The following is a 24,635-nucleotide window of genomic DNA, read 5'->3' as shown; positions in this document are numbered from 1 at the left end:
TCAAAGGTGTAACGCATTAAGTGTTATGTGCTAAAATGAGGACCGACATCTGTATCCTATTATCATCCATCATCGGGCTGGGCGGCGCATGTGTCCTGCCGGGCGAGCCAAAATCGCTGTATACCTGAGCAGACTTGTATTAAAATCAATGTAGTTTTGAATTCGAGTTTCAGGCGATGCAGGACATCAAAATGGCATTGATTCTCCATGCTGGCCTGCGTGATTCAGGGCTGGATTATCCTGCTCTGTCTGATCCACTTTTTTTTTTTTTTTTTTTTTTTCTGCGTGTTTGTCATTGCTTGGCTGTCGACGAAAGTAACGGTGCCAGAACTATGTCAGGCAGCTGAGAAGTATGTCTGTACCCTGGCCAGCACAACCTGTTTTTATTGAAAACCGAGATATTGAGGGAAGTGCCTCGAGTTCCCTCGAAGTTCAGGATTTGGAGAGAGCCAGAGGAAGGGGGGAACGAGAAGGAGAGGAAATCATATCCATTCAGTTTGCCATTCCCCCCTCAAACCGCTCTGCTGCCAGGAAATGCACAGTAATTCCATCTGGAATACCAATGAAATAAAGGGAAGTTCCCCTCCAGCCGGAGAGCACACAGATCAATGAATGCCGCTCTGCACGGAGGGAGCTACAGAAAGAAGATTGAGAGAGAATGAAAAAGCTGTTTCAGGGGCATGTGGGAACAGAAGGGACAGAGATTACGAGGGAGAGTCGCTTGGTTTAGAGATGGGGAATGTTCAGAATGGCACACTAACTAACATACTACTCTTACTATTTTAAGTGGTACTTACTAAAATGCTGTGTGGTCATATTAAGGTTTAGGGGTTTTATTTGATCCCTCAAACCATGTGGATTTTTAAATTGTTTGGATTTGCTATTTTTATTTATTTATTGCTTGAGACCATAAAAAATAAGTGGCTTTTGCATTATATCCATTCCATCATTAAAGTAACTACCGTTTACATGTTGTTGTTTTTGGGAAAGAAATTCATAATTTATCCATCAAGGATGCATTAAATTGATCAGTAGTGACAGTATTTTTGTAAAATTCTGAAAATATTTACTGTTTACTATTAAATGCTTTTCTTTTGAACTTTCTTGAGCAAATCAGCATCATAGAATGATTTCTGAAGGATCATGTGACACTGAAGACTGGAGTAATGATGCTGAAAATCCAGCTTTGCATCAAAGGAATAAATTACATTTTAAAATATATTCTAATAGAAAACAGTTATTTTAAATTGTAATAATATTTCACAATATTACAGTTTTTACTGTATATTTGATCAGATGTTATACAGCTTTGGTGAGCATAAGAGACTTCTTTCAAAAGCTTTTTTCTTTTTTTTGTTGTTGTGACACCAAAATATTTGAATGGTACATATCAATTAAATGTGTTGTTAATTAATGGAGGGAGTTACATCATGTGACAAGTTTTGTTTTTTTTGCGATGGAACATTTGCTTTATTTCAAACGTGAAGACAACAGTGTTTTTACTGACTATTTTTATACGCATGATCGCATACTGCTACTAATAACTGTTTGAGCGGCACGTTTCAGCATGGACTGACTATGAACATGTACTGTACACTATAATGCATGCTTTACTCTTTGGAAAGAGAATGTTGACTTTGCAAAAAACTAAATTATTGCTTCTTTCAATGCAGAAACCTTGTCTGACCTTATAAGTGAACCTCAGGGAAAAAATTGAGTTAAAAATAGGATATAGTGTATGCAGCTTATATACTAATATGTACAGTACTGTTCAAATTATGTTTTTTTAAAGAAGTCTCTTTTCCTCACCAACCACGGCTGAATTTATATGTTCAAAAATACAGAAGAAGCTGTAATATTGCAATTTAAAGTAACAGTTTTTTATTTGAATATATTTTAAAATATTATTTATTCTTGTGACGGCAAAGCTGAATTTTCAGCATCATTACTTCAGTCTTCAGTGTCACATGATCCTTCAGAAATATTTCTAATACGCTGATTTGATGATTTCTTATTATCAATTTTGAAAACAGTTGTGCTGCTTAATATTTCTGTGAAAACCGTGATGCATTTTTTTCAGGATTCTTTGATGAATAGAAATTTGAAAAGAACAGCATTTATTAAAAAAAAAAAAATTATAAATGTATTTTCTGTCACTAAAAAAACCCCCTCACTGACAGATTGCATTATGCAATAGACAATAGGCCAGCGATTAGGCAAGACGGGGCTTGGGCCAGAATATCCAGTGTGCATCAGATACAGACAGAGATGTATAGCTTCATATCACGTCTCTCTGGCCACATGCTCTGTCAAACTCAACCCATCTGTGGTGCTAGGATGTGTGTTTCTAGCAGGCAGAGGAAGGACTTGCAACTTGTTGAGAGTTGAGTGACAAACTGCTCCAGTGTGTGAGTGTTAGCAGGCCGAGGAATGGAGACCAGCTGTGGTGTGTGTGAGTGTGTGTGAAAGGATTCAGGGGGGATGGAGTCGTTGCCAGATCATCTGAGGACAGAAAACGTGATTGCTTTGGCATGGACGAGAATAACTTGCTCATGTGGTTGTTACCCCACACGTTCACAAATGGGGTTAAAAATGGTCTCCTCAGTATTGAGGAAAAAGCTTCTCTTGAAGTGTCAATAAGCACTGAAAATTTTAACTTAATCCTCTAGTAATCTACTAATCAACTAATTCAGTCATTGTTTTATTGTAGGTTCAATAACCGTTTTTTTCTAATCTAGTTATAATCATCATGATGTTGACCAGAAAAGGCTTTGATAATGTAAGGAGAGATCCTGAAAAATAATAATAAAACCAATATTAATTCTATGTGGTGATTATTTATAAATGGAAATGGATTTTATACTATGTGCTTTTTATTGTGTGTAAGTTAACTTTGTGCTTTCTTTCGTCTACTCTCTATAGTATATCTGTGTTAAAAATACATTTTTATACAAGATACAAATTTAAGGTAGATTAATTATAATATTAATTAAATACATAAATATTGACTTGTTTGTCAGATTGCAAAACAAATAACAAACATACATACAGATACTGTACATATAAATGCACTTACATAGGAAGTCTGACGAAAGTCATTACACTATAATTAATGTTAAAACATATATGGTTTCAAAAATATAACCACAAAACTTAAACATTTCATGTGTGGACATATTACTTGAAGTTATTCTGCCTAAAAGACGAATTTTGACAACTTTACAGCTCAAATAGCACATTTTATTGTATATGTGCTAGCAGAGCTCAATTGTGCAGATACTTTTTTAAATAAATGAACATTTCTGTAAAAGTTGTAAATATATCAGTTTCTGCAGCACCAGAAGTTGCGCTTGAAGTTTTACTGTTTCCTCCAATATATCTCATCTTTCTCGTTCCAGACCTCCCGACAGGCGAAAGCGAGATCTGTTTGGCGTGGCCAATGCAACTTCCATCCACACTCTGCTGTCAGGAAACTGGAACCTGACCGAAGGAAACTTCTCAGATGGTGAGCCGCCTAGACGGGTGTTTTCTTTTCTGGAGAGGAAGGTGAAGGAGCGAACTGCTGACATCAGCGGCCTGCAGCCCTTTACCGTTTACCGGATCGACGTGCACGCCTGCAACGAAGAGGTTCGACACTGCAGCGCGGCCACCTTTGTCTTTTCCCGCACCAAACCGGCAGGTAAGATCAGGACATGTACATGGAATTGGTGGTGAAGCACTATATTCAAAAAATATCAATGACAAACCTTTTGGTTTCTTCGTTTTCTTGTAGAAAGAGCCGATGACATTCCTGGCTCAGTGACCTGGGAAGGTCTGGAGGATTCGGTGTTCCTGAAATGGCCTGAACCGCATAAACCCAACGGCCTGATCCTGCTGTATGAGATTCAGTATCGTCTTGGGACAGAGGTGCCTCTTGCATTTTAACCACCAAATCAGTGTCTTGCGTTTAAGCAAGGTTTTATAAAATCTCCAACAAAAGTCTTTCAAAATATTTCAATAATATTTTGAAACAAACTTTAGTATTTAAGTGACTTCATTAAAAATCTACTTTTTGGCACATTATTATTATAAATATTTTTAAAAAGCAATTTTTTTATTTAGCCTTATAATCAGTTACATTTTACCACATTGTTGATATTGCTGATTTAATGCCCCACCACACCTATATAGGTGTAATTATATAACAATATAATTTATAACAATATGCTGTCAATTGATTACAACTAATTAATCTATATATATATATATATATATATATTCTGTCAATTGATTACAAAAAATTTACTAGTTAATCTGACATTTCTGTAATTAATCACAATTAATTCATTTTAATTACAATTAATAAATTTTTTCCACATTCAATCTTAGTTTAATGGCGTGTTTTTTAAGTAGTTTGAATGAAGACCAGAATCAACAATAATGCTACTGATTTCTTTATTTAAGTGACGTTTTTCTCAATTTCTGGGGATGAAATGATAATTATGTGAGGATTGATCAACATCAGTATCGCAAGTATTTAGACAATCATGATACTGATCAAAACTTTGCACATCGTGCCTATCAGCCTCCCTAAGAGAAGCACATGTAGTTGAATTATTATAGTTACTGAATAATAGTTGATAATATTGATTTAACAATATATTTATAATAAATTTACTTAAATAAATGAATAAACCTGTATACAAAAAATGACCCAGTTAGGGTTTTCCCGCCCTGCATTTTTGCAATAATTGTTAACTAATTTATCAACTATTGATTTATGTGTTGATCTTTTTTATTCTTTTTTTTTTTTTTTTTTCCTTTTACAGCCTGAGAAGCATGAGTGTGTATCCCGTCAACACTACAGGGAGCACAAAGGGGTCAGACTCTCCAATTTGGGACCTGGGAACTATTCTGCCCGTGTGCGGGCTACGTCTCTCGCCGGAAACGGGTCGTGGACTCAACCCATAGCTTTCTATGTGATTCAGGTTGAACGTAGGTTTACCATGATTTTCATCACTTTCAATTCCAAAAGTATTAGAATTTCAAAAAGAAATTGACACGTTATTGAGTTTTGACTTTTTTTTTCTTGCACACTCAAGAAACACATTATGAACACTTCCTGTACTTCATGATTATCCCGATCATCCTGATTTTCGCCGCCTTCGCTGTAGTGGCTTTCATCTTGGTGAACAAGAAACGGTACTAGTTTGAACACATCTATACTCTCCAAATTCTCATTATTGATTTTAACAACATAGGCCCCTCTGGATGAAATGTACCTATCTGACAATTCCAGATTCTGTAATATATATAAAAAAGTGATATAGAAACTTGACAATATTTCCCACTTGTTCTCTATTACATGCTGAGTGCTGTTTTTGCTAAATAAGTGCTTTCTGGAATCCACAGAAACAGTGACAGGCTTGGAAATGGAGTCCTTTACGCATCCGTTAACCCAGAGTACTTCAGTGCAGCAGAGAGTGAGTATTCAATCAAGGGCAGTTTTTGTAAATATTCAGTATATTTGTGACTAACTTCTATTGTAATTTATGCTTGCAGTGTATGTGCCGGATGAATGGGAAGTGGAGCGAGAGAAAATCACTATGTGCCGAGAGCTTGGACAAGGATCTTTTGGTATGGTGTATGAGGGCATCGCGAAAGGTGTTGTCAAAGATGAGCCGGAAACCAGGGTGGCCATCAAAACGGTCAACGAATCGGCTAGCTTGCATGAACGCATTGAGTTCCTTAATGAAGCCTCTGTGATGAAGGAGTTCAATTGTCACCATGTGGTTAGTCAAAGAACTCATGACAAATCTCATCTTATACTCGCAGTATAAGCAATAGCCTTAAAACTGTTAAATAATGTTGACTTGGGACCCTGTGATGTCTTTTGTGATTGGTTTAGGTGCGTCTGCTGGGTGTGGTCTCGCAGGGTCAGCCCACACTGGTGATCATGGAGCTGATGACACGAGGAGATCTGAAGAGTTACCTACGCTCGCTTCGATCCGCTGAGGTGAATACAGGCACACATGACACATCTTCACATCGTTGATCAAATATTTGGCTAATCAGACTGATTTTTTCCGAGCCGTTCTGAATTCCAGCAAGTTAAAGACTGCCACCTGGAATTGTGGTGGAATTATGATGCGTAATTGAGCGATTTCCATTCATCAAAATTAATCTTCCATTCACAAATTTCTTTCCCTAAATGGACTGCTCACTGCAGTGCGCTCCTGGGATGCAGCCTCTAGTCTATAAGCCCCTCCAATTCAGTTGCTTGATCTCTATTCCCAAACCTAGTGAGCTTAGCTTACCTTACTTTCTAAGGCTTCATCCTTAATGAAAAATGTAACCTCGAGAGTGACTGATTTGAAATGCTCTTCGCAGGCAGCAATTCTGCATACACACATTCATCAGCCAAGGATCGCCCAAGAGGACATCTGACCGACATATAAAGCAACCAATCACAGTTCATTTTGTTCTGCGTCATGCTTATGGCCGTGAAAATGTAATGTCAATGTTCCTACGATAGCAGACCGTGCATCTAATGAATTATTCATTCAAGAACATTGTGCAAGTTTACTGCAAATTTCACATATTTTTTTGAAAATCCAGCGTTTAGTTTATCCTGAAAAGTGCTCATTGTCACAGTTGTAAACACGACTGCATTCTTCTTCCATGAGGTGGTTTGGCTTTACCTCATTTTTGTTTCCAGGCGGACCATTAAAGAATGTGACACACAAATCTCCCGTAAATCCTGTAGAATTCAACCAATCAGATGATGACTTTGAAGTGTTTCCCATTTTATGTTGCTTATGCATCAGACGTTCAGCCAACGGTCTGAGGCTGAGACTAATTTGCATGATGCAAAGTTTCAGCAAGACTCACTGGGTTTTGGAACATAGCTTGAGAGTGTCATTCTCCTCTTCCTCATCCTTCCTCAGAACACCTCCAGCTTGCCTTTGCCACCATTGAAGAAGATGATTCAGATGGCAGGAGAGATAGCGGATGGCATGGCTTACCTCAACGCCAACAAGTTTGTTCACAGAGACTTGGCAGCAAGGAATTGCATGGTGGCAGAGGATTTTGCAGTCAAAATTGGTGGTATGTGATGAAATGAGAACAAATTGTATTTGCTTTTCTCAACTATGTGCAATATGAATGACTATTTAAGACTCATTAAAATATGGATTTTTTTCAGTTAGCTTTATTATGTTTTAGTAGCAAAATGAATTTTGAGACGCAGCTTCTCTGAGAGGGTTTTAGCATATTTTAATTATCTTAAGCTAGGGGCATTTCACAATAATTATTGATCATTTCACAGTTGTTAAATTGAAAAATATTGCATTGACAAATTACACCTCAGATTTAACACCTTTTGACATTTTGCACTATTGCTCATTGTTTCATAACAAAATTAAATACTAAATAATACAGATATTTAATAATAGATTTTTAATGTTGAATTGTTTTCGTTATTTTTAAGCTGGCATGAAATGGAAATCTATTTTGTAAATACATGTTATTGATCTGGCTGTAAATGATTCATCCATGCATGTTCCAGTAAAAAAATAAAAAAATAATTCACCTTATTGTTTTATAAAAAATGAAAAATTCAATCTTTGGGTGAAATTTCAGCTGCTTAAATTGCGCCCCTTTCAGATCTGCCTCTATCCAATCAACAACCTATTGAATTAAGTCCCTGCCCTACATTTCTATTCTTGTTTGATAATCCATTGCACTTGGTTGTACGTTGCAATACCTGCAATAGGATCTGTTGCTACTTCCATTACATAGCTACTTTATGATTTGTATTACTTAACTATCATGTACTGTAGCTCCAAATTAAAAAAATAATGGCCAACATTTCAACAGATTAATCAATCTTTCATACTTTCAATTTTATTCCCGTTACATTGCTATATTGCATTCATTATGCCTATATATTCATTTGTAGCATGAAAAATATTTATTTTAGCTTTTAGTTATAGTATCCCTGAATCGCCAGTTTTATTATTCCGTAATGAATAAATGAGTCGCTGAAAATGCTGTAAATGTTCTTCATTTTGTTTGGCTAAATCTCCAGGAAAGCTATAGAACCTTTAGTAATTTCACTTCATTTATCCTCAATCTGTAGACTTTGGCATGACGCGGGACATTTATGAGACGGATTACTACAGAAAAGGAGGCAAGGGACTACTGCCTGTGCGCTGGATGTCCCCCGAGTCCCTCAAAGATGGAGTATTTACCACAATGTCTGATGTCTGGTAAGCTTTCATGTATTCTACAGACAGTCAGTGTGTACATGTTAACATAATGTTAAAAACACATCGAGAAATCATCTGAGACGTATAGTGCACAACATAGCGGGGTGCATCGGTCTAGTCACCGTGGCTGTGGAACGACATCTGTGTCCATTACAGTTCCTGCGCTAGCTAAACGAGAAATGAAAACCACACTCGCGCAGCTCAACACACATTTTCCATTACACAGTGCATACGTTAATGCGGTAGGCAATGAGGAGAAACGTCTTTCCATATATTTCAAATGAAGCTGGCAATCAAGCCTCATCAGCCCTCATATGAGCTAGAAACATTTCCCTCATATGCTAGTCTCATTTAACAAACTTTCAAAGAAAACCTCGGGGAGTCTAGACCGCGCTTTTCCGGAAACTACAACAGCTGTGGCTGATATGTGTGGCATTCCAGAGCCTCAAGGAATCTTTGGTCGAGTCGTCCTCCCATGTCATGATAAGTAGCTCTTTGGACTCGCTGGGAGGTTCACACTTAAATCTTTTGTTAAGGATCAGAATCAAGCACTCCCTGTTCAGGAAGAGATTTGAACTTAATTACAATGTTCTCAAGTTTCCTTCCAGGTGTTTGGAGAGTCTGCCCTAACAGTTCACCTTTCATGTCTGACCAGGGTCACCGACAGGCCTTGATAATAATGAATGTCTGTCTGGTAAACTTTACACAAGGATCAGACATAGGAGTGGAGTAGTGTTTCACCAGTTATCACAAATGTACCATGTGAAAAAAATTCTGCGGCAATGGTTAAGATCAGAATTTGAATATAATGGCTGTATCTTAAATGTGTGTGTAATGGACCTTTTTCACGGACTCTGATGACGCGCTTCCTCACTTATCAACGTTGCAAATCTAGTAACGTTTTTGGTAACGCTTTACAATAAGGTTTCATTAGTTCACTACTTTAGTTAACATGAATTAAGAATGAAAAATACTTCTACAGCACTAATTAATCTAAATTAATGTTAATTTCAACATTTACTTATTCATTCTTAAAATAAAAGGTTTTATTTGTTTACATTAGTTAATGCACTGTGAACTAAAATGTACAAATAATGAATAACTGTATTTTTATTAACTAACATTAAAAAAGATTAAAAAATACTGTAACAAATGTTTTATTCATTGTTAGTTCATGTTAGTTAACGCATTTACTTATTTTAACTAATGAAACCTTATTGTAAAGTGGTGTTTCTAATACTACGGCTGAGGGAGTGACGGCAAATTTGACATCATTCTTTCTTCTGACTGCTGGAATCAATCTCTCTCTGTATTTTTTCACTCTTTTGGAAAGTTGTGGAAATGCTATTGCTGATTTTTTTTCTTCTTTTTCTTTAGAACAGAAGTTTACCCAATTATAACTACTTCCACTTTTAAAAAACCCAGAAATGTAAAAAGGGCCCATTTTTACGCCACCAAACGGAAGTGCAAAATAATGAATAATGACTCACTTTAAAATAATGAATCATTTCAGACAGATTTCCTGGACATTGTTCTGTCGACCATTGTCAATCGGTGAGCATTAAACCTAAAAATGGCTTACTTATAGTTTCCTCTCCTTATTAGGTTGGAATAAGTGTTAGTATTCAGGCTCTGTTCTAAATCTTGTATGTACTCTGCTTTAGCCGAATTGGTATGCAGCATCACAATTCCTTGCATTGCATATGCACAATAAAAATCGAATTGTATTTTTATTTTTTATTTAGCACAATATCCAAGTTTTTATCCTTTTTTTTCCATTTAATTTAATTTCAATCCATCCAGGGTGTTTCCCTGCTTCAGCCTGAGACACTAGTTAAGTGTGAAATAAATAAAAAAATCTCGCTCTATATTTAAATGTGCTTCGCAACATGTTAACGTCAGCTATATTGCAGTCAGTGTTAGTCAAGCCTGGTGAGAAATGCTATAGTCACATCTGTGCTTTGTGTAAAAGGCAACACCAGAATGCATAAATCCAATATGGTGAATGGCAAGAGAGATGTGGATTACAAAGGAACATTTTATTCAGTACTGTGAAGTATTGATGCAAATAGTTCAGTGCAATTAAAATGTATTATTTCATTCAATAGTTGTGTTTTATGAGTTGCTGCCTAATGTAAAGCATTTCCAATATTTATGCAGTTGTAAACCACAAAGCAGCTCATTGGGTTTTTGGAACAGCCTATATTTATTTGTTGCAAGCTTTGAATCACTTTTGTATCTAATTTAGATGTACAACACTTATAGAAAAATAAGAAGAACCAAAAGAAAGATTACTCGAGTGAAGCACGACTGAAGGTATTTTTGTTATGTGCTTTAATAGCTTTATTATCAACAGACCACATTATATTATATCGTTTGTCAGAGCGGCTGACTCATTATAATGACAACTTGCTCCCATTTGAAAGTTTTAGGAAAGTATAACACACATCTCTCATTCTCAGTAAAAATATTGATATTTCTTGAAAAAACGGTTCTTTTTACGAGCGAGCAGCTTTCAGATGAACTTAATCCGATATTAAACAGAAAATCAGTAACTTGAAGGCGCTTGAACGAACACTTTGTTCGCTATTAGGTATGCTAACGATTAATCGATGATCGATTAATTGTCGATAATAATTTAATCGATAAAACGATTAACGATGGTCATAATTAGAGTGCGTAGTTTTGAGGTGTGTGTGTCTCAGGCGCAAAACGCGTACAGCAGACAAATGAGTGAAAATTAACGTTACGTATTCTAAATGTATGTCAAGCCATGCAATGGATTAGTAAGGCTAGCCGTTTACTTTGAAACATAATTAACCAAAAGACCCTCCAAACAAGTGATTTTACTGTACATAAGAACTACTTACATGTGTAAACCCCACAATAAAAGTACATAGAATAAACAAGTGAAGATCTTGGTTTTATGAGTGATGATCTTCCAGGCCAGCGCTGTTTCAGCTGTGCGCTTCTATTCTGTAACGCATGGTAAATTAAGACCTGTCAATCTGAGCAATCAAATCAATCCAAGTGTGCTCTAGCTGGGAAACGGTGTGCGATTGGTCTCTACGCATCGTCCATACCCACCCCCCACACCGGAGATCCAGTATCCATTGATTGAGTTTTCAAATGACGTTGGTTGGTGTTGGAAAACACTGGATTGGAAGCCATATAGCTTTAGCCAAGCTGCATGTCATGTCACTCCGTGATCTACGCATTGTCTTATGTTGTGTTTGTGCTTGTTCTAGATCACCTGCTCTAAATGAACATATGTGATCTACTATGGTTCACAATTGTTTTGCTAAGTTACAAACAAAAATGGGGCACAAAAGCGTCATGTATACTGTTTAAATGTGCTTCACTTTTTCATGCTACTTCAAATACTTGGTGTAGTTTGGTCTCTAAGTGAAACAAATATGCTTGTTTTTTTCTACTAGTCGACAATATATGATACGTCTATCTGTTAAAGCAACACTAAGTAGGATTTTTTACCTTCAAATAATGTTTCCAAAATCGTTTCAGTGGTTCATCAAGTCGTGACAGGGTGAAGGGCATTTATGCCACCGCTTTGCGGTCCTTTATCTGGTATATCCACGCTATGTAAGATTGCCAGATCAGGTCGCGTTTCTGTAGTTCTAATGAGACATAAGAAAACTACAAATTTGACTTGCTTTCCGGCAAGCGTTACAATTGTTGATTCCAAAGCCGGTGCTGGATAAACAGCGAGCGTGTGCGTGCGACAGTAGGATGCGGTATAGGCTAAATTATTTACGACAGCGGTAATGGACAATTCCGGTTCCGACCTGTAGGGCGACCGCAGAGGAAAAGTTCCTTGGTGTTGCTTTAATGTACAATGATTTTACAGATCAAATTTAAAGCATTTATTTTTTCACGCTGTGGAAATTAATCACTTGTAATATGTCAGCAAATTTAAAAGCACTTGTTAAGAGATGGTCATATTCCCTATATTCACCGCTTCGGATATAAGAGGTTAACGATTAATTGATCGTTAATTTAAAGGGTAGTTCACCCATAAAATTCTGTCATTATTTACTCACTCTCATGTCGTTCCTAACCGGTAAGACTTTCATTAATCTTCGAACACAAATGAAGATCTTTTTGATGAAATCTGAGAGCTTTCTGTCCCTCTATTGACAGCTACACAACTACCATTTTGACGCTTCAAAAATGTCATAAAGAGGTCGTAAAACTTATGAATTGAGTGGTTTAGTCCCAATTTTCTGAAGATACTCAATTCCTTAATTATATGATGAACAGATTGAATTTAGTTTTTTATTCACATATAAACATTGATAAGCGAACATAAACTCAAATGTGCGGCGTAACACATGACAACAAACCTCATTGGTTCTTGCACGTCAAGCCAACATCATTGAGCTTCCTTTTACCACAACTGATGTGTGAGCTGATGAATGTTTATATCATCAAAAAGATCTTCATTTGTGTTCTGAAGATGAGCGAAAGTCTTACGGGTTTGGAACGACGTTAGGGTGAGTAATTACTGACAGAATTTTCATTTTTGGGTGAACTATCCCTTTAAACATTGACCGATTATGGGAATTTATGTAAACTGAAATCCCTAGTCACTATCAATGTAGATCTGTTCTAACTGTTCTCGTCTGTTCTCTTCTTTGCAGGTCCTTTGGGGTGGTGTTGTGGGAAATAGCCACCCTGGCTGAGCAACCCTATCAGGGCATGTCCAATGAGCAGGTACTGCGGTTTGTCATGGAGGGAGGACTACTGGACAAACCAGACAACTGTCCTGATATGCTGTAAGTCACTTCATTCAATTCATCATCTTTCACTCACTTTATGCGTTTATTTGACTTCAATGGAACACAATCATTTAAAAAAGCTTGATGCTGTTTTTTAAAGCGAGACACGGCAGGCAAAAACATCGTTTATTTTTTTTACTGGTCAATTTTGAGATTTTTGGATATTTGTCTTCTTTCAGACTTGTGGTGAAAAAAAAGTCCGAAATACACATTTAGGTCTTTATTTTACTACACTTTGTCTGTTTGCGTCTGTAGATTTCTCATAAATTCAGCAAAAGTTGGCGTTCTTAATCAACATCGCTGTCTGCTCCCTGTCATCACATGCACCGCTGGAAAGCTCTCTCTCTCCTGTACAATGCTGTCGGATCCAAATATGGTCACTTCAGTAGCACCTATATACACCAAACTTTCCAGTCTTGTACCTAGTTATATTATGAAGACATTTACAGAGGGATTTGTAAATATATTATTCCTTGCCTGATTTATATAACATTTTATTCCAAAAAACATGGCGAAAATCTTTTTTTTAAGGCTATTGACAGTATATTCTGATTTACAGGATAACAAAAGTAGATATCCGTAAATCCCTCTTATTTTTTTCCCGTCTAATATGTGAACACATTGAAAAAATATTTTTTTAACCTGGCTTTATCCAATACTCAGATTTTGCATATTAGCGCATATTTAATTAGATATTGCCTAATTTGCATATTTAAACATTAAATTACAGAAAACTTGTAATACATTTTTTTCTCATCTTAATGTAGGTAATCAACTGGGAAAGTTTCATGGTGATATCTGCTAGTTAACATTTTTACCCTATTCACCTGTAGTGTCTCGCCTTAAGCAGACAGTTATCAGAGGATCTCGAGCTCCAAAAAGGACAAAAACATGAAAGTGATCCATATAACTCTTGCACTATATTCTAAATCTTTTTAATGTATATTATATTTTTATGTGAGAAACAGACCAAAATTCAATATCACTATTCTTTCTGTCCTAGTTAGGTTTCATTGATGTCAAACCATCATGTTGTGGCACTTTTGAAATTGCTCAATATGAATTTTCATATAGGTTTGGAAGGACATGATGGTAAATAGATGATGATGATGATTTTTCATTTTTGGGTGAACAATCCTTTTAAAAAGTAGAAAGTCTGCCACCTACTGTATGATTCAGGTGGTAATGTCACAAAGCTGAAAACAAGAATTGACAAAAAAAAAAATCTAGATTAGCTTGAGAATCAATGGTATTTAACAAACAGTTTTTGACTTCGGCTATTATTTGTTTTGGATTTTAAAACTGCTAAGTCTAATGCTCTTCCAGTGGGTGCTGTGCGCTAAATTTAAGTATAATTTGTTTATCTATGTGAGCCTCCAAGCTCTGGGTTTTCTTTGGCGTGGTTTGAGTGAGGTTGCGTTTGGCTTCAAGTCCGTGTTTTATCTAAAGTGTGAGAGCTGGCAGTGAAATACGAGCACTCGGAGCTACACAAGGATGCCACATTTTTAATAATAGAACATTATATCAGGAAAGTTGGTAGATAGATATGTGTTTTGAGAAGAAAGTGGTACAAACAATGGAAAGCTAGTTTTGGATGTCAGGGATGGCTTACGTTCCCATTTGGCCATTTAACACCAACATTTTTTTGTCAGCCACATCTTGTGTTTTTAATCTAATAAATGACCAAATTAATCTGTTAAATTAGGGTGATATAGCTAAAATAAAATATCTCTAAAATATATTTTTCAGCCTTGTATTATATATTTAAATTTAAATGTTATATCTATATATGCATTTCTAAATATTTATCCATTTTAAAAAGCTACATATACACTCACCTAAAGGATTATTAGGAACACCATACTAATACTGTGTTTGACCCCCTTTCGCCTTCAGAACTGCCTTAATTCTACGTGGCATTGATTCAACAAGGTGCTGAAAGCATTCTTTAGAAATGTTGGCCCATATTGATAGGATAGCATCTTGCAGTTGATGGAGATTTGTGGGATGCACATCCAGGGCACGAAGCTCCCGTTCCACCACATCCCAAAGATGCTCTATTGGGTTGAGATCTGGTGACTGTGGGGGCCATTTTAGTACAGTGAACTCATTGTCATGTTCAAGAAACCAATTTGAAATGATTCGAGCTTTGTGACATGGTGCATTATCCTGCTGGAAGTAGCCATCAGAGGATGGGTACATGGTGGTCATAAAGGGATGGACATGGTCAGAAACAATGCTCAGGTAGGCCGTGGCATTTAAACGATGCCCAGTTGGCACTAAGGGGCCTAAAGTGTGCCAAGAAAACATCCCCCACACCATTACACCACCACCACCAACCTGCACAGTGGTAACAAGGCATGATGGATCCATGTTCTCATTCTGTTTACGCCAAATTCTGACTCTACCATCTGAATGTCTCAACAGAAATCGAGACTCATCAGACCAGGCAACATTTTTCCAGTCTTCAACTGTCCAATTTTGGTGAGCTCATGCAAATTGTAGCCTCTTTTTCCTATTTGTAGTGGAGATGAGTGGTACCCGGTGGGGTCTTCTGCTGTTGTAGCCCATCCGCCTCAAGGTTGTGCGTGTTGTGGCTTCACAAATGCTTTGCTGCATACCTCGGTTGTAACAAGTAGTTATTTCAGTCAAAGTTGCTCTTCTATCAGCTTGAATCAGTCGGCCCATTCTCCTCTGACCTCTAGCATCAACAAGGCATTTTCGCCCACAGGACTGCCGCATACTGGATGTTTTTCCCTTTTCACACCATTCTTTGTAAACCCTAGAAATGGTTGCGCGTGAAAATCCCAGTAACTGAGCAGATTGTGAAATACTCAGACCGGCCCGTCTGGCACCAACAACCATGCCACGCTCAAAATTGCTTAAATCACCTTTCTTTCCCATTCTGACATTCAGTTTGGAGTTCAGGAGATTGTCTTGACCAGGACCACACCCCTAAATGCATTGAAGCAACTGCCATGTGATTGGTTGATTAGATAATTGCATTAATGAGAAATTGAACAGGTGTTCCTAATAATCCTTTAGGTGAGATTGTGTGTATATATATATACACTCACCTAAAGGATTATTAGGAACACCATACTAATACTGTGTTTGACCCTCTTTCGCCTTCAGAACTGCCTTAATTCTATGTGGCATTGATTCAACAAGGTGCTGAAAGCATTCTTTAGAAATGTTGGCCCATATTGATAGGATAGCATCTTGCAGTTGATGGAGATTTGTGGGATGCACATCCAGGGCATGAAGCTCCCGTTCCACCACATCCCAAAGATGCTCTATTGGGTTGAGATCTGGTGACTGTGGGGGCCATTTTAGTACAGTGAACTCATTGTCATGTTCAAGAAACCAATTTGAAATGATTCGAGCTTTGTGACATGGTGCATTATCCTGCTGGAAGTAGCCATCAGAGGATGGTACATGGTGGTCATAAAGGGATGGACATGGTCAGAAACAATGCTCAGGTAGGCCGTGGCATTTAAACGATGCCCAATTGGCACTAAGGGGCCTAAAGTGTGCCAAGAAAACATCCCCCACACCATTACACCACCACCACCAGCCTGCACAGTGGTAACAAGGCATGATGGATCCATGTTCTCATTCTGTTTACGCCAAATTCTGACTCTACCATCTGAATGTCTCAACAGAAATCGAGACTCATCAGACCAGGCAACATTTTTCCAGTCTTCAACTGTCCAATTTTGGTGAGCTTGTGCAAATTGTAGCCTCTTTTTCCTATTTGTAGTGGAGATGAGTGGTACCCGGTGGGGTCTTCTGCTGTTGTAGCCCATCCGCCTCAAGGTTGTGCGTGTTGTGGCTTCACAAATGCTTTGCTGCATACCTCGGTTGTAACGAGTGGTTATTTCAGTCAAAGTTGCTCTTCTATCAGCTTGAATCAGTCGGCCCATTCTCCTCTGACCTCTAGCGTCAACAAAGCATTTTCGCCCACAGGACTGCCGCATACTGGATGTTTTTCCCTTTTCACACCATTCTTTGTAAACCCTAGAAATGGTTGTGCGTGAAAATCCCAGTAACTGAGCAGATTGTGAAATACTCAGACCGGCCCGTCTGGCACCAACAACCATGCCACGCTCAAAATTGCTTAAATCACCTTTCTTTCCCATTCTGACATTCAGTTTGGAGTTCAGGAGATTGTCTTGACCAGGACCACACCCCTAAATGCATTGAAGCAACTGCCATGTGATTGGTTGATTAAATAATTGCATTAATGAGAAATTGAACAGGTGTTCCTAATTATCCTTTAGGTGAGTGTATATATATATATATATATATATATATCAAATAAAAATATATTTAATTAAATATGATTTAGATATTTTTCTGATTTTATATAATTACTATGAAAAAAATGATTAATAATATAAGATATATAATATTTATGAAATTAATATGCAAATATTATGTTGCATAGTCCTTTTAGATTTTTATTTATTTTTTGAAGACCTAAAATAAAAAGGAAACTTCCAGGCCATGCTTATTGGTGAAACAAATGAACAATGATGTGTTGTTTCACTGTCCATTGACGGGAAGTGCACAATAGTTTGCGTTGGCCTGTGCCTCATTTTCATCTCAAGGCGGTCTGGTTTAGGGTCTTTGTTGTGGTTGGCCGACGTTTGGCACCTTTTAACACTTTTTCAGAGAAGTGCCGGGAAGGATGAAGTGGTGTTTAAAGCTGCCAGAACAGGAGTGGAGGAGGGCATGTGGGAGGCTTTCAGGCTGGTACATGCTTCTAACAATGACAACGGGTCACCCAAGTTAAGCTTCAAAGGAAGTCCAGATATTAGATTAAAAGTGGAAATTATGTGCAGTGTAGCGATTGGAACAAAGGCTTTGAGCGATGGTGCTCATGCAGCTGATGCGATATTGTTAATAAAATTGCCACAAAAAAAGCAAAAAACACTGCCTCCTACTAGGAAAATATTTGGACTGTACTAAAATTTTGATTCTGTAATACTTTGTAACCATTCATCAAAAGAAAAGAATGGTAACACTTTACTTAAAGCCCTTCTTTATAATGCGTTATAAAAGTATTTATGGTGTACGTTATAATTCATTATTTATATATATATATATATATATATATATATATATATATATATATATATATATATATATATATATATATATAAAAAATTGTAGCCAAAGTTAAAATGCATTTTAATATTTGCAGATTCCTTGTTACATCTGAAATTGGTTATGTGTTTTAATGCATTTTACTTTCTAAAGGTGTGTTCAGTGAATAGATAAGCTTAATAATGTATTATTACGGTGGTTACAATTATTCATCAGACCATACAATGCATTATAAGGTGCATTACAAGCTGTAATAATGAATGCATTAAAAAAATACTTTTCTAATGCATTATATATACAGTACAGGCTTTAAGTAAAGTGTTATCAAAAGAACTTGCTCCGCCTCCGAAATGATTTTCTTTTTCGGCTTACATCATTTTTCAATCCCTCTCTACCTTCCGCCTGTTTCCTTTTTGGTACGTGCACTTTTCCAATCTATTCCTGATGTATGAAATCAAGTCCTTCCTTACATTCTTTCTAGTTGCTAATATCCCATTTCTCACAGAAGTAAAATGTTGACTTCTGCCTTGAAAATGTAATTGATATTTTGGCCAGCTATTTTGTTTATGTTTGCTCTAGCAATAAAAAAAAAGAAGCTAGAGCAGGATCACTTGGAATTATATGTAAAAAAAACAGACTGAATTATGCATTTCAGTGCTTTCATAAAATGTATCAGCGCAGCGATATTTCCTAATATTAATGCTAATGCAAAACCGTTACCTTAAATCTGTACTATTATTCTTACTGTTATTTTTTTCACATTTTGTTGAATTGAATTTGAAATTTTTGTGGGATCTGAGAAAAGTAAAAGATTTGGTGCAGCTGTCTGGATATTTTAAATAATATTAATCATTTACAGTATATATATATATATATATATATATATATGTATGTATATGTATGTTTGTATATAATTTATAATTATTTATATAATAAATTTTTATATATTGAGACCGCTGTAATAGCAAGGTCAGCCATTAAAAATAAATAAATAAATATTAAAAGCTGAAGTTAGTCAGGTCAAATTGCATTACCTTAAGAAAAATGAATATTTACCTTGAAAATGTTTGAAATTGTTTTTGAAAGTAAAAACAAAAAATAACTACTTTTTGCTTTATGGTTACTCAATTTTGCCTTTTAACAACGTTATTTAACAAAATACACACATGGATGGATGGATGGATGGATGGATGGATGGATGGATGCATTAAAACAATTCTAAGATCTTCTCACTTGCATTTTGAATTTGATTTTTCATCATATCTCTGAAAAAAAAAAAAAAATCCATATTTAGTTGTTGGCCCTAAAACATTCAGACTTTCTAAGGTTACTGCAGGCTTTAGTCCAGTTCCTATAGCAATTTTAACACTGGAGGTGCTAAAATCTGACTGAACCTCCCCATCAATGGAAACTTAATTTAGTGCTGTGCAGGAAAAACAAGCTGGAGACTGAGGGCAGTGAGTCCAATCCCTCTGTCTCACAGCTGGAGAGCCAAAAGCCCCGGTCGGGGTGTGTGTGTGTGCGTGAAACGATATGCTGGTGTGAATGTTTGTGTATGTGGTGCACGGGTATTTGTAACTGTCAGCTGATGTTTGCGCTTGCTGTGTGTGGGTGTGTAGCCGGCGCTGGTGTTTGTAAGACTTAATGGTGTGTGTTACTCCACTAGTGTGTGAGCTGGCACAGGGATCCGAGTATTTTTTTTTCAGCGGACTCCTCTGGTATTCTTAGTCTGTTTGTGTATAATTAAAATGGTGAACTGGAATGCTCAAGTGTCAGCGAGATCGTAGTCTTATTTTCTTTTTTTTCTCTCCGTAACTGTAGCAGTTCCCATTTCGCTGTCGCTCTCGGGCCTCCTTTACAGCTCTCCCCAGCTTTGCAGTGTGATTTCATCACAGTTCTGTGTTTGCTGTGTAGTAAAGAGGTCACAGCATTCACCATGAGCTCACTGCAGCTGTGTTTAGGACGTAACCGCTGATAGCATGCATGTTTATGTTACTGATTCGTCACACTGCCACCTGTTGTTCAGAGCTGCGCAAAGTAGGCGTGGACGGTATAAACAAGATGTGTTGAGTGATTTTATGACAATCATGTTAAATAGTACTGTTTACATGTTTAGTAATGCTATATGAATGTATGTAAATATACATGGTTGCGCTTTATCCATGCAATTTAGCATTGTCAGAAATTGTTTGGCTAATGTAACCTTTGGTATGTGTGTGTGTGTATGTATGTATGTATATATGTATATATATATATATATATATATATATATATATGTGTGAATGTATGTATGTGTGTGTGTGTATATATATATATATATATATATATATATATATATATACATATACATATACATATACATATACATACATACATACATACATACATACACATATATATATATGTATATATGTCTGTATGTGTGTGTGTATATATATATATGTATGTATGTGTATGTGTATACGTGTGTGTGTGTGTGTGTATTATCATTTTAAAATAATACAAATGAATAATTAATACTTTATTTATATATAGAATCCTGATTTATTTATTTTGTTATTTTTTTAACAAAACTGTTTTCAACATTGATAATAATAATGATAAACGTTTCTTGATTTCTGAAGGATCATGTAATGTAATTACATTATTGTTCAGTAATGATGCTGAAAATTCAGCTTTACCATCACAGGAATAAATTACATTTTTAAATATATTCAAATAGAAAACAGTCATTTTACATTGTAATAACATTTCACAATATTACTGTTTTCTAATAAAATAAATATTCACATAATATAAATATTACTGTCATTGTAATCAAATAAATGCAGCCTTGGTGAGCGTAAGATACTACTTTTAAAAACATTACAGTATTATATTGTGTATATAATATATAATGTGTGTGTATATATATATATTCACACACAGTACATTTAATATTTACAATAGTTAATTTTTTAAAGGGGCATCTCTATATATAATATACAGTATATACATTTTAAATTGGAAATTGACTTTTTTTAAACAACACAAAGTATAAGGTGAAATGATTAGGAATATTTTCAATACAAATTAACAATAGCATTTTAACACAACATTCCCTAAAAGTCATATATAAATTCTTAAAAATGAAAAACTTCATATATTATTTATTTATTTATTTTGTGCTGACTTCATCTCTTCTGTTTATCAGGCTGAATGTCATCGGATGCTGATAATCTCAACATGGCCAAATGCTTAGCTTCTCTTTGTTTTGATCTTCCAGGTTTGAGCTGATGCGCATGTGCTGGCAGTTCAACCCCAAAATGCGTCCGTCCTTCCTGGAGATCATCAGCAGCCTCAAGGACGACCTGGAGGAGGGCTTCAAGGAGATGAGCTTCTTCTACAGCGAGGAGAACAAACCCCCCGACACGGAAGAGCTGGACATGGAGAACGTGGGAACCATGGAGAACGTTCCTCTGGAGCCGTCCTCCAGCCTGCAGCCCCTCGCCCCCTCTTTAGCCTCCCCTCAACAGTGCTCCCCTGCGCCCCAGTGCTCCGCCACTCCGGCCGGCCCGTCGTCACCGCCTTCCTCCCCCAGCTCCCCGGACAAGCACCCGCTCCCCGCATCGGCGGCAAACGGGCCCTCCATGGTTCTCCGGAGCCCGTTTGACGAGTCCCAGCCTTACGCTCACATGAACGGGGGGCGTAAGAACGAGCGTGCCTTGCCTCTGCCCCAGTCGTCGGCTTGCTGATCAGCGGCCCGACCCCGTTTCCGAAAACATGGACGTGTCTCTGTCTGTCAAGCCACTGTGTGGTCTCCTGAGAAGAAATATTAAAATAAAGAGACAAGGAAAGAAAAAAAACCGGCATAAACTGAGAGTCCAGGCAATCAATTTTTTCAATCATACCTCAACGGACAAAGTTTGAATTTTCTTTGTTTTTTGTGTATTTCGATTGAATCGTTGAATTGATTGACATGAACTCATTTGTTATTTCCGCAGACTGGATCACTGACTGGAAAAACCATGACCTTCACTCTCGCACTCGATAGGCTGACTGTTTTTTGTTACGTTTTGTTACTTTTCTAAACTTCCAAAACTGGTTTGAAGGTCTATCAGAGCCAGTGGTGGTACGGTGGCATTATTACGAAACGCTCTGCATATCTCCAAGCGAATCCTACATCGAAGCGCTTGCTCTTTGTCTTTGTTCCCAAAGACGTGCGTCTAGATTAGAGAAAGGTGTGAGAGTTCCTCTTCCGCCCATCTTAGAAGTAAGACCCAACTCCAATCTAGATACGGAGATCTTTGGCTTCCACTCTCTCTCCGAATGATCTGGCTGTGCAACATAGTGAAGAAATTCACGACTCTGCCAAATCTCTTTTTTATGTTGCCAAATTGTATACTCTTGTACAATTCCCCAAAATATGCAAAAATGTCCGCATATGTTTTTTTTGTTTTTTACACTGGTGATCCAAAGCATCTTTTACTTTAAAACACAATCAATAGAGTGACATTTCCCTGATTCTCACTTTTCTGTCTTCTCGCTTTGGGTTTTTTGCATTTCGGATGAAATAATAATGCAAAAGTGGAAGAACAAATGCAGCAGATATTACATCGCAAAGAAAAGGGAATTGGGTCAAAAAGAAGCTCAAAAGATTTAAAATTGTGGCATTTGAAATCTTCACAACAATTCTCTCGTTTGGTCGTTCAGTCGTACTTCGGACCACAGAGCGTGTGCGTCGTTTGTCGGTCACTTTTGTACCTTTTTTACAGTTCAGATTGATCATTTATATGTCTGTGCTGAAAAAAGCTGCTATTTTATTCTTGTTTTTTCTTTTGTGGTTGTAAAATTGTAAAGAGATTCTTCAGGTGTAATCCTTTGCCTTTCCACTACAGTCCATTTTATGATGCTTATAGTTCTGCAAAACGAGAAAAAAAAACGAAAAAAAACCAATAGAAGGTTCAATCTAACAGTTGAGTTTTCCAATGTAAAGTTGTTTAATGCCTTCTTTTTTTGATAGCGAAACCGGCAATAGAACACACTTCTTTCTTCATGCCATTAATGGCGGCACCTCGTTCGACGTGATTCTACAACAGCTGAACACTGTGTCTCTCATCACATTAATGCGCAACAAATACTCTCAGGTCAAACTCCTCAATGTTTCGGTCTCAGAATCCAATGTTTCGTTCTCTCGTTATTCATTCCTCTGTAACCGACAAGATATGACTAAAAAAAATTTGGCAAAGTTTGAATTCGTTTCATCGCTTGCCTTGAAGATAGACTCGTCTCATACTTTGGATTGATTGTTCAGCCTTATTTGTGACTGATCCTGCCGCCCTTTGTAAATGTTCTAAACTCTGCGTTTCCTTTCTTCCGAGCAGAGCCTGATAAACACCGATTATACAGATATGATTCAGCATATCTCTATGCAGAAGTTGTGTTTGTAACATAGATCACTTATATACATTTAAGATACAGGTTTGACTATGAGCGCCAGTTTTTGGGACTTTTGTTTTAATTTTTTTGGAAGGATTTTTCAAAGGAAAAACTGTCACCTTTTATGGTTTTCCCCACATCCTGACCTTTTATTTTCATTATTTATTTTCTTTATTTTTTTCCTCTCTCTTGTTTATGTGATGTGTTTAATAATCACTGTAACCCCCCCCCCCCCCTGATTAAGTGCAACATTTTAGATATTTTTATATGCTTTTTTTCATGACATTGGGATTTTTTTTTTTTTTCTTTTTTTTTTCAGACATTTATCTACCTCACTCTTTTTTTATGTACCTGTATATAAAGTACATCTGACCTTTTTCATGAAAAGGACAATATTACTGCTCTCTGTATCTGGGTAAAACCTCATAAACGCTACAAACCACAATCTCGGAGTGGAGACATTACCGAATTACGGACATTTTGTATGACTAGCTGCTTTCTTTCCTATCGGATCTCGCTTAAATTTGTTTATTATTTATTAAAACAAGAACAGATCTGACAATTGACTCCAAATGTGCTGGAATGTTGTCGATGTTTAATTTATCCATCTTTTAACTTGAGGGCAAAAGTCAATAGATGGAATAATTCGAATGGAGTTATTTTTGAGGATATAATGGTTCTGATCTCCTCTCCCTTTCATGTCTCTGAATCCCACTGTTATTATTTTGAAGTTTTCATTATACATTCATCGGAATACTGTTATTGTATCGGAAACCAAATGTTCATTGAAACTAAAAATGGATTTATGTGCGTTCCCTCTGTAAGTTTTTGCTGTTTGTCAGGTGCATCAAATGTATATAAGTTTTGTGCTGGCTTTGGGAAACATATTTTTTCTCAGCCCAAACAAAAGATCAACACAAACATTTTAGCGTAATTAAAAAAAAAAAGATGCAATATAAAGGTAAATGGTTGGAGAAGTTTGCTAGCTGAAATGACTGGTTTATGAGCCAATAGCTTTTTCCCCATGTCGTATTTCATAGCAGTTTAACAAAAATTACTC

General features: G+C 36.7%; 1 protein-coding gene across 1 annotated transcript in view; it reads left to right on the top strand.

Moving 5' to 3' along the window:
• igf1rb (insulin-like growth factor 1b receptor) overlaps positions 1 to 24,385 on the top strand; it is an 83,250-nt gene extending 58,865 nt beyond the window's left edge. Inside the window, exons 11-21 of the mRNA XM_084404245.1 lie at positions 3,399 to 3,679; positions 3,773 to 3,906; positions 4,809 to 4,974; positions 5,082 to 5,181; positions 5,392 to 5,462; positions 5,542 to 5,771; positions 5,888 to 5,995; positions 6,927 to 7,086; positions 8,120 to 8,249; positions 12,908 to 13,042; positions 21,423 to 24,385. Of these exons, the coding sequence (XP_084260371.1) occupies positions 3,399 to 3,679; positions 3,773 to 3,906; positions 4,809 to 4,974; positions 5,082 to 5,181; positions 5,392 to 5,462; positions 5,542 to 5,771; positions 5,888 to 5,995; positions 6,927 to 7,086; positions 8,120 to 8,249; positions 12,908 to 13,042; positions 21,423 to 21,891 (1,984 nt within the window). The 3' untranslated portion in view covers positions 21,892 to 24,385. The remainder of the gene's footprint in view (positions 1 to 3,398; positions 3,680 to 3,772; positions 3,907 to 4,808; positions 4,975 to 5,081; positions 5,182 to 5,391; positions 5,463 to 5,541; positions 5,772 to 5,887; positions 5,996 to 6,926; positions 7,087 to 8,119; positions 8,250 to 12,907; positions 13,043 to 21,422) is intronic.
• The last annotated feature ends 250 nt before the right edge of the window (positions 24,386 to 24,635 follow it).

This window comes from Rutilus rutilus (assembly GCF_951802725.1).
Source record: "Rutilus rutilus genome assembly, chromosome: 3".
Classification (NCBI taxonomy): Eukaryota; Metazoa; Chordata; class Actinopteri; order Cypriniformes; family Leuciscidae; genus Rutilus; species Rutilus rutilus.
Note: the sequence above shows the minus strand (reverse complement) of the source record. Positions and strands in the feature narration are given on the sequence as shown.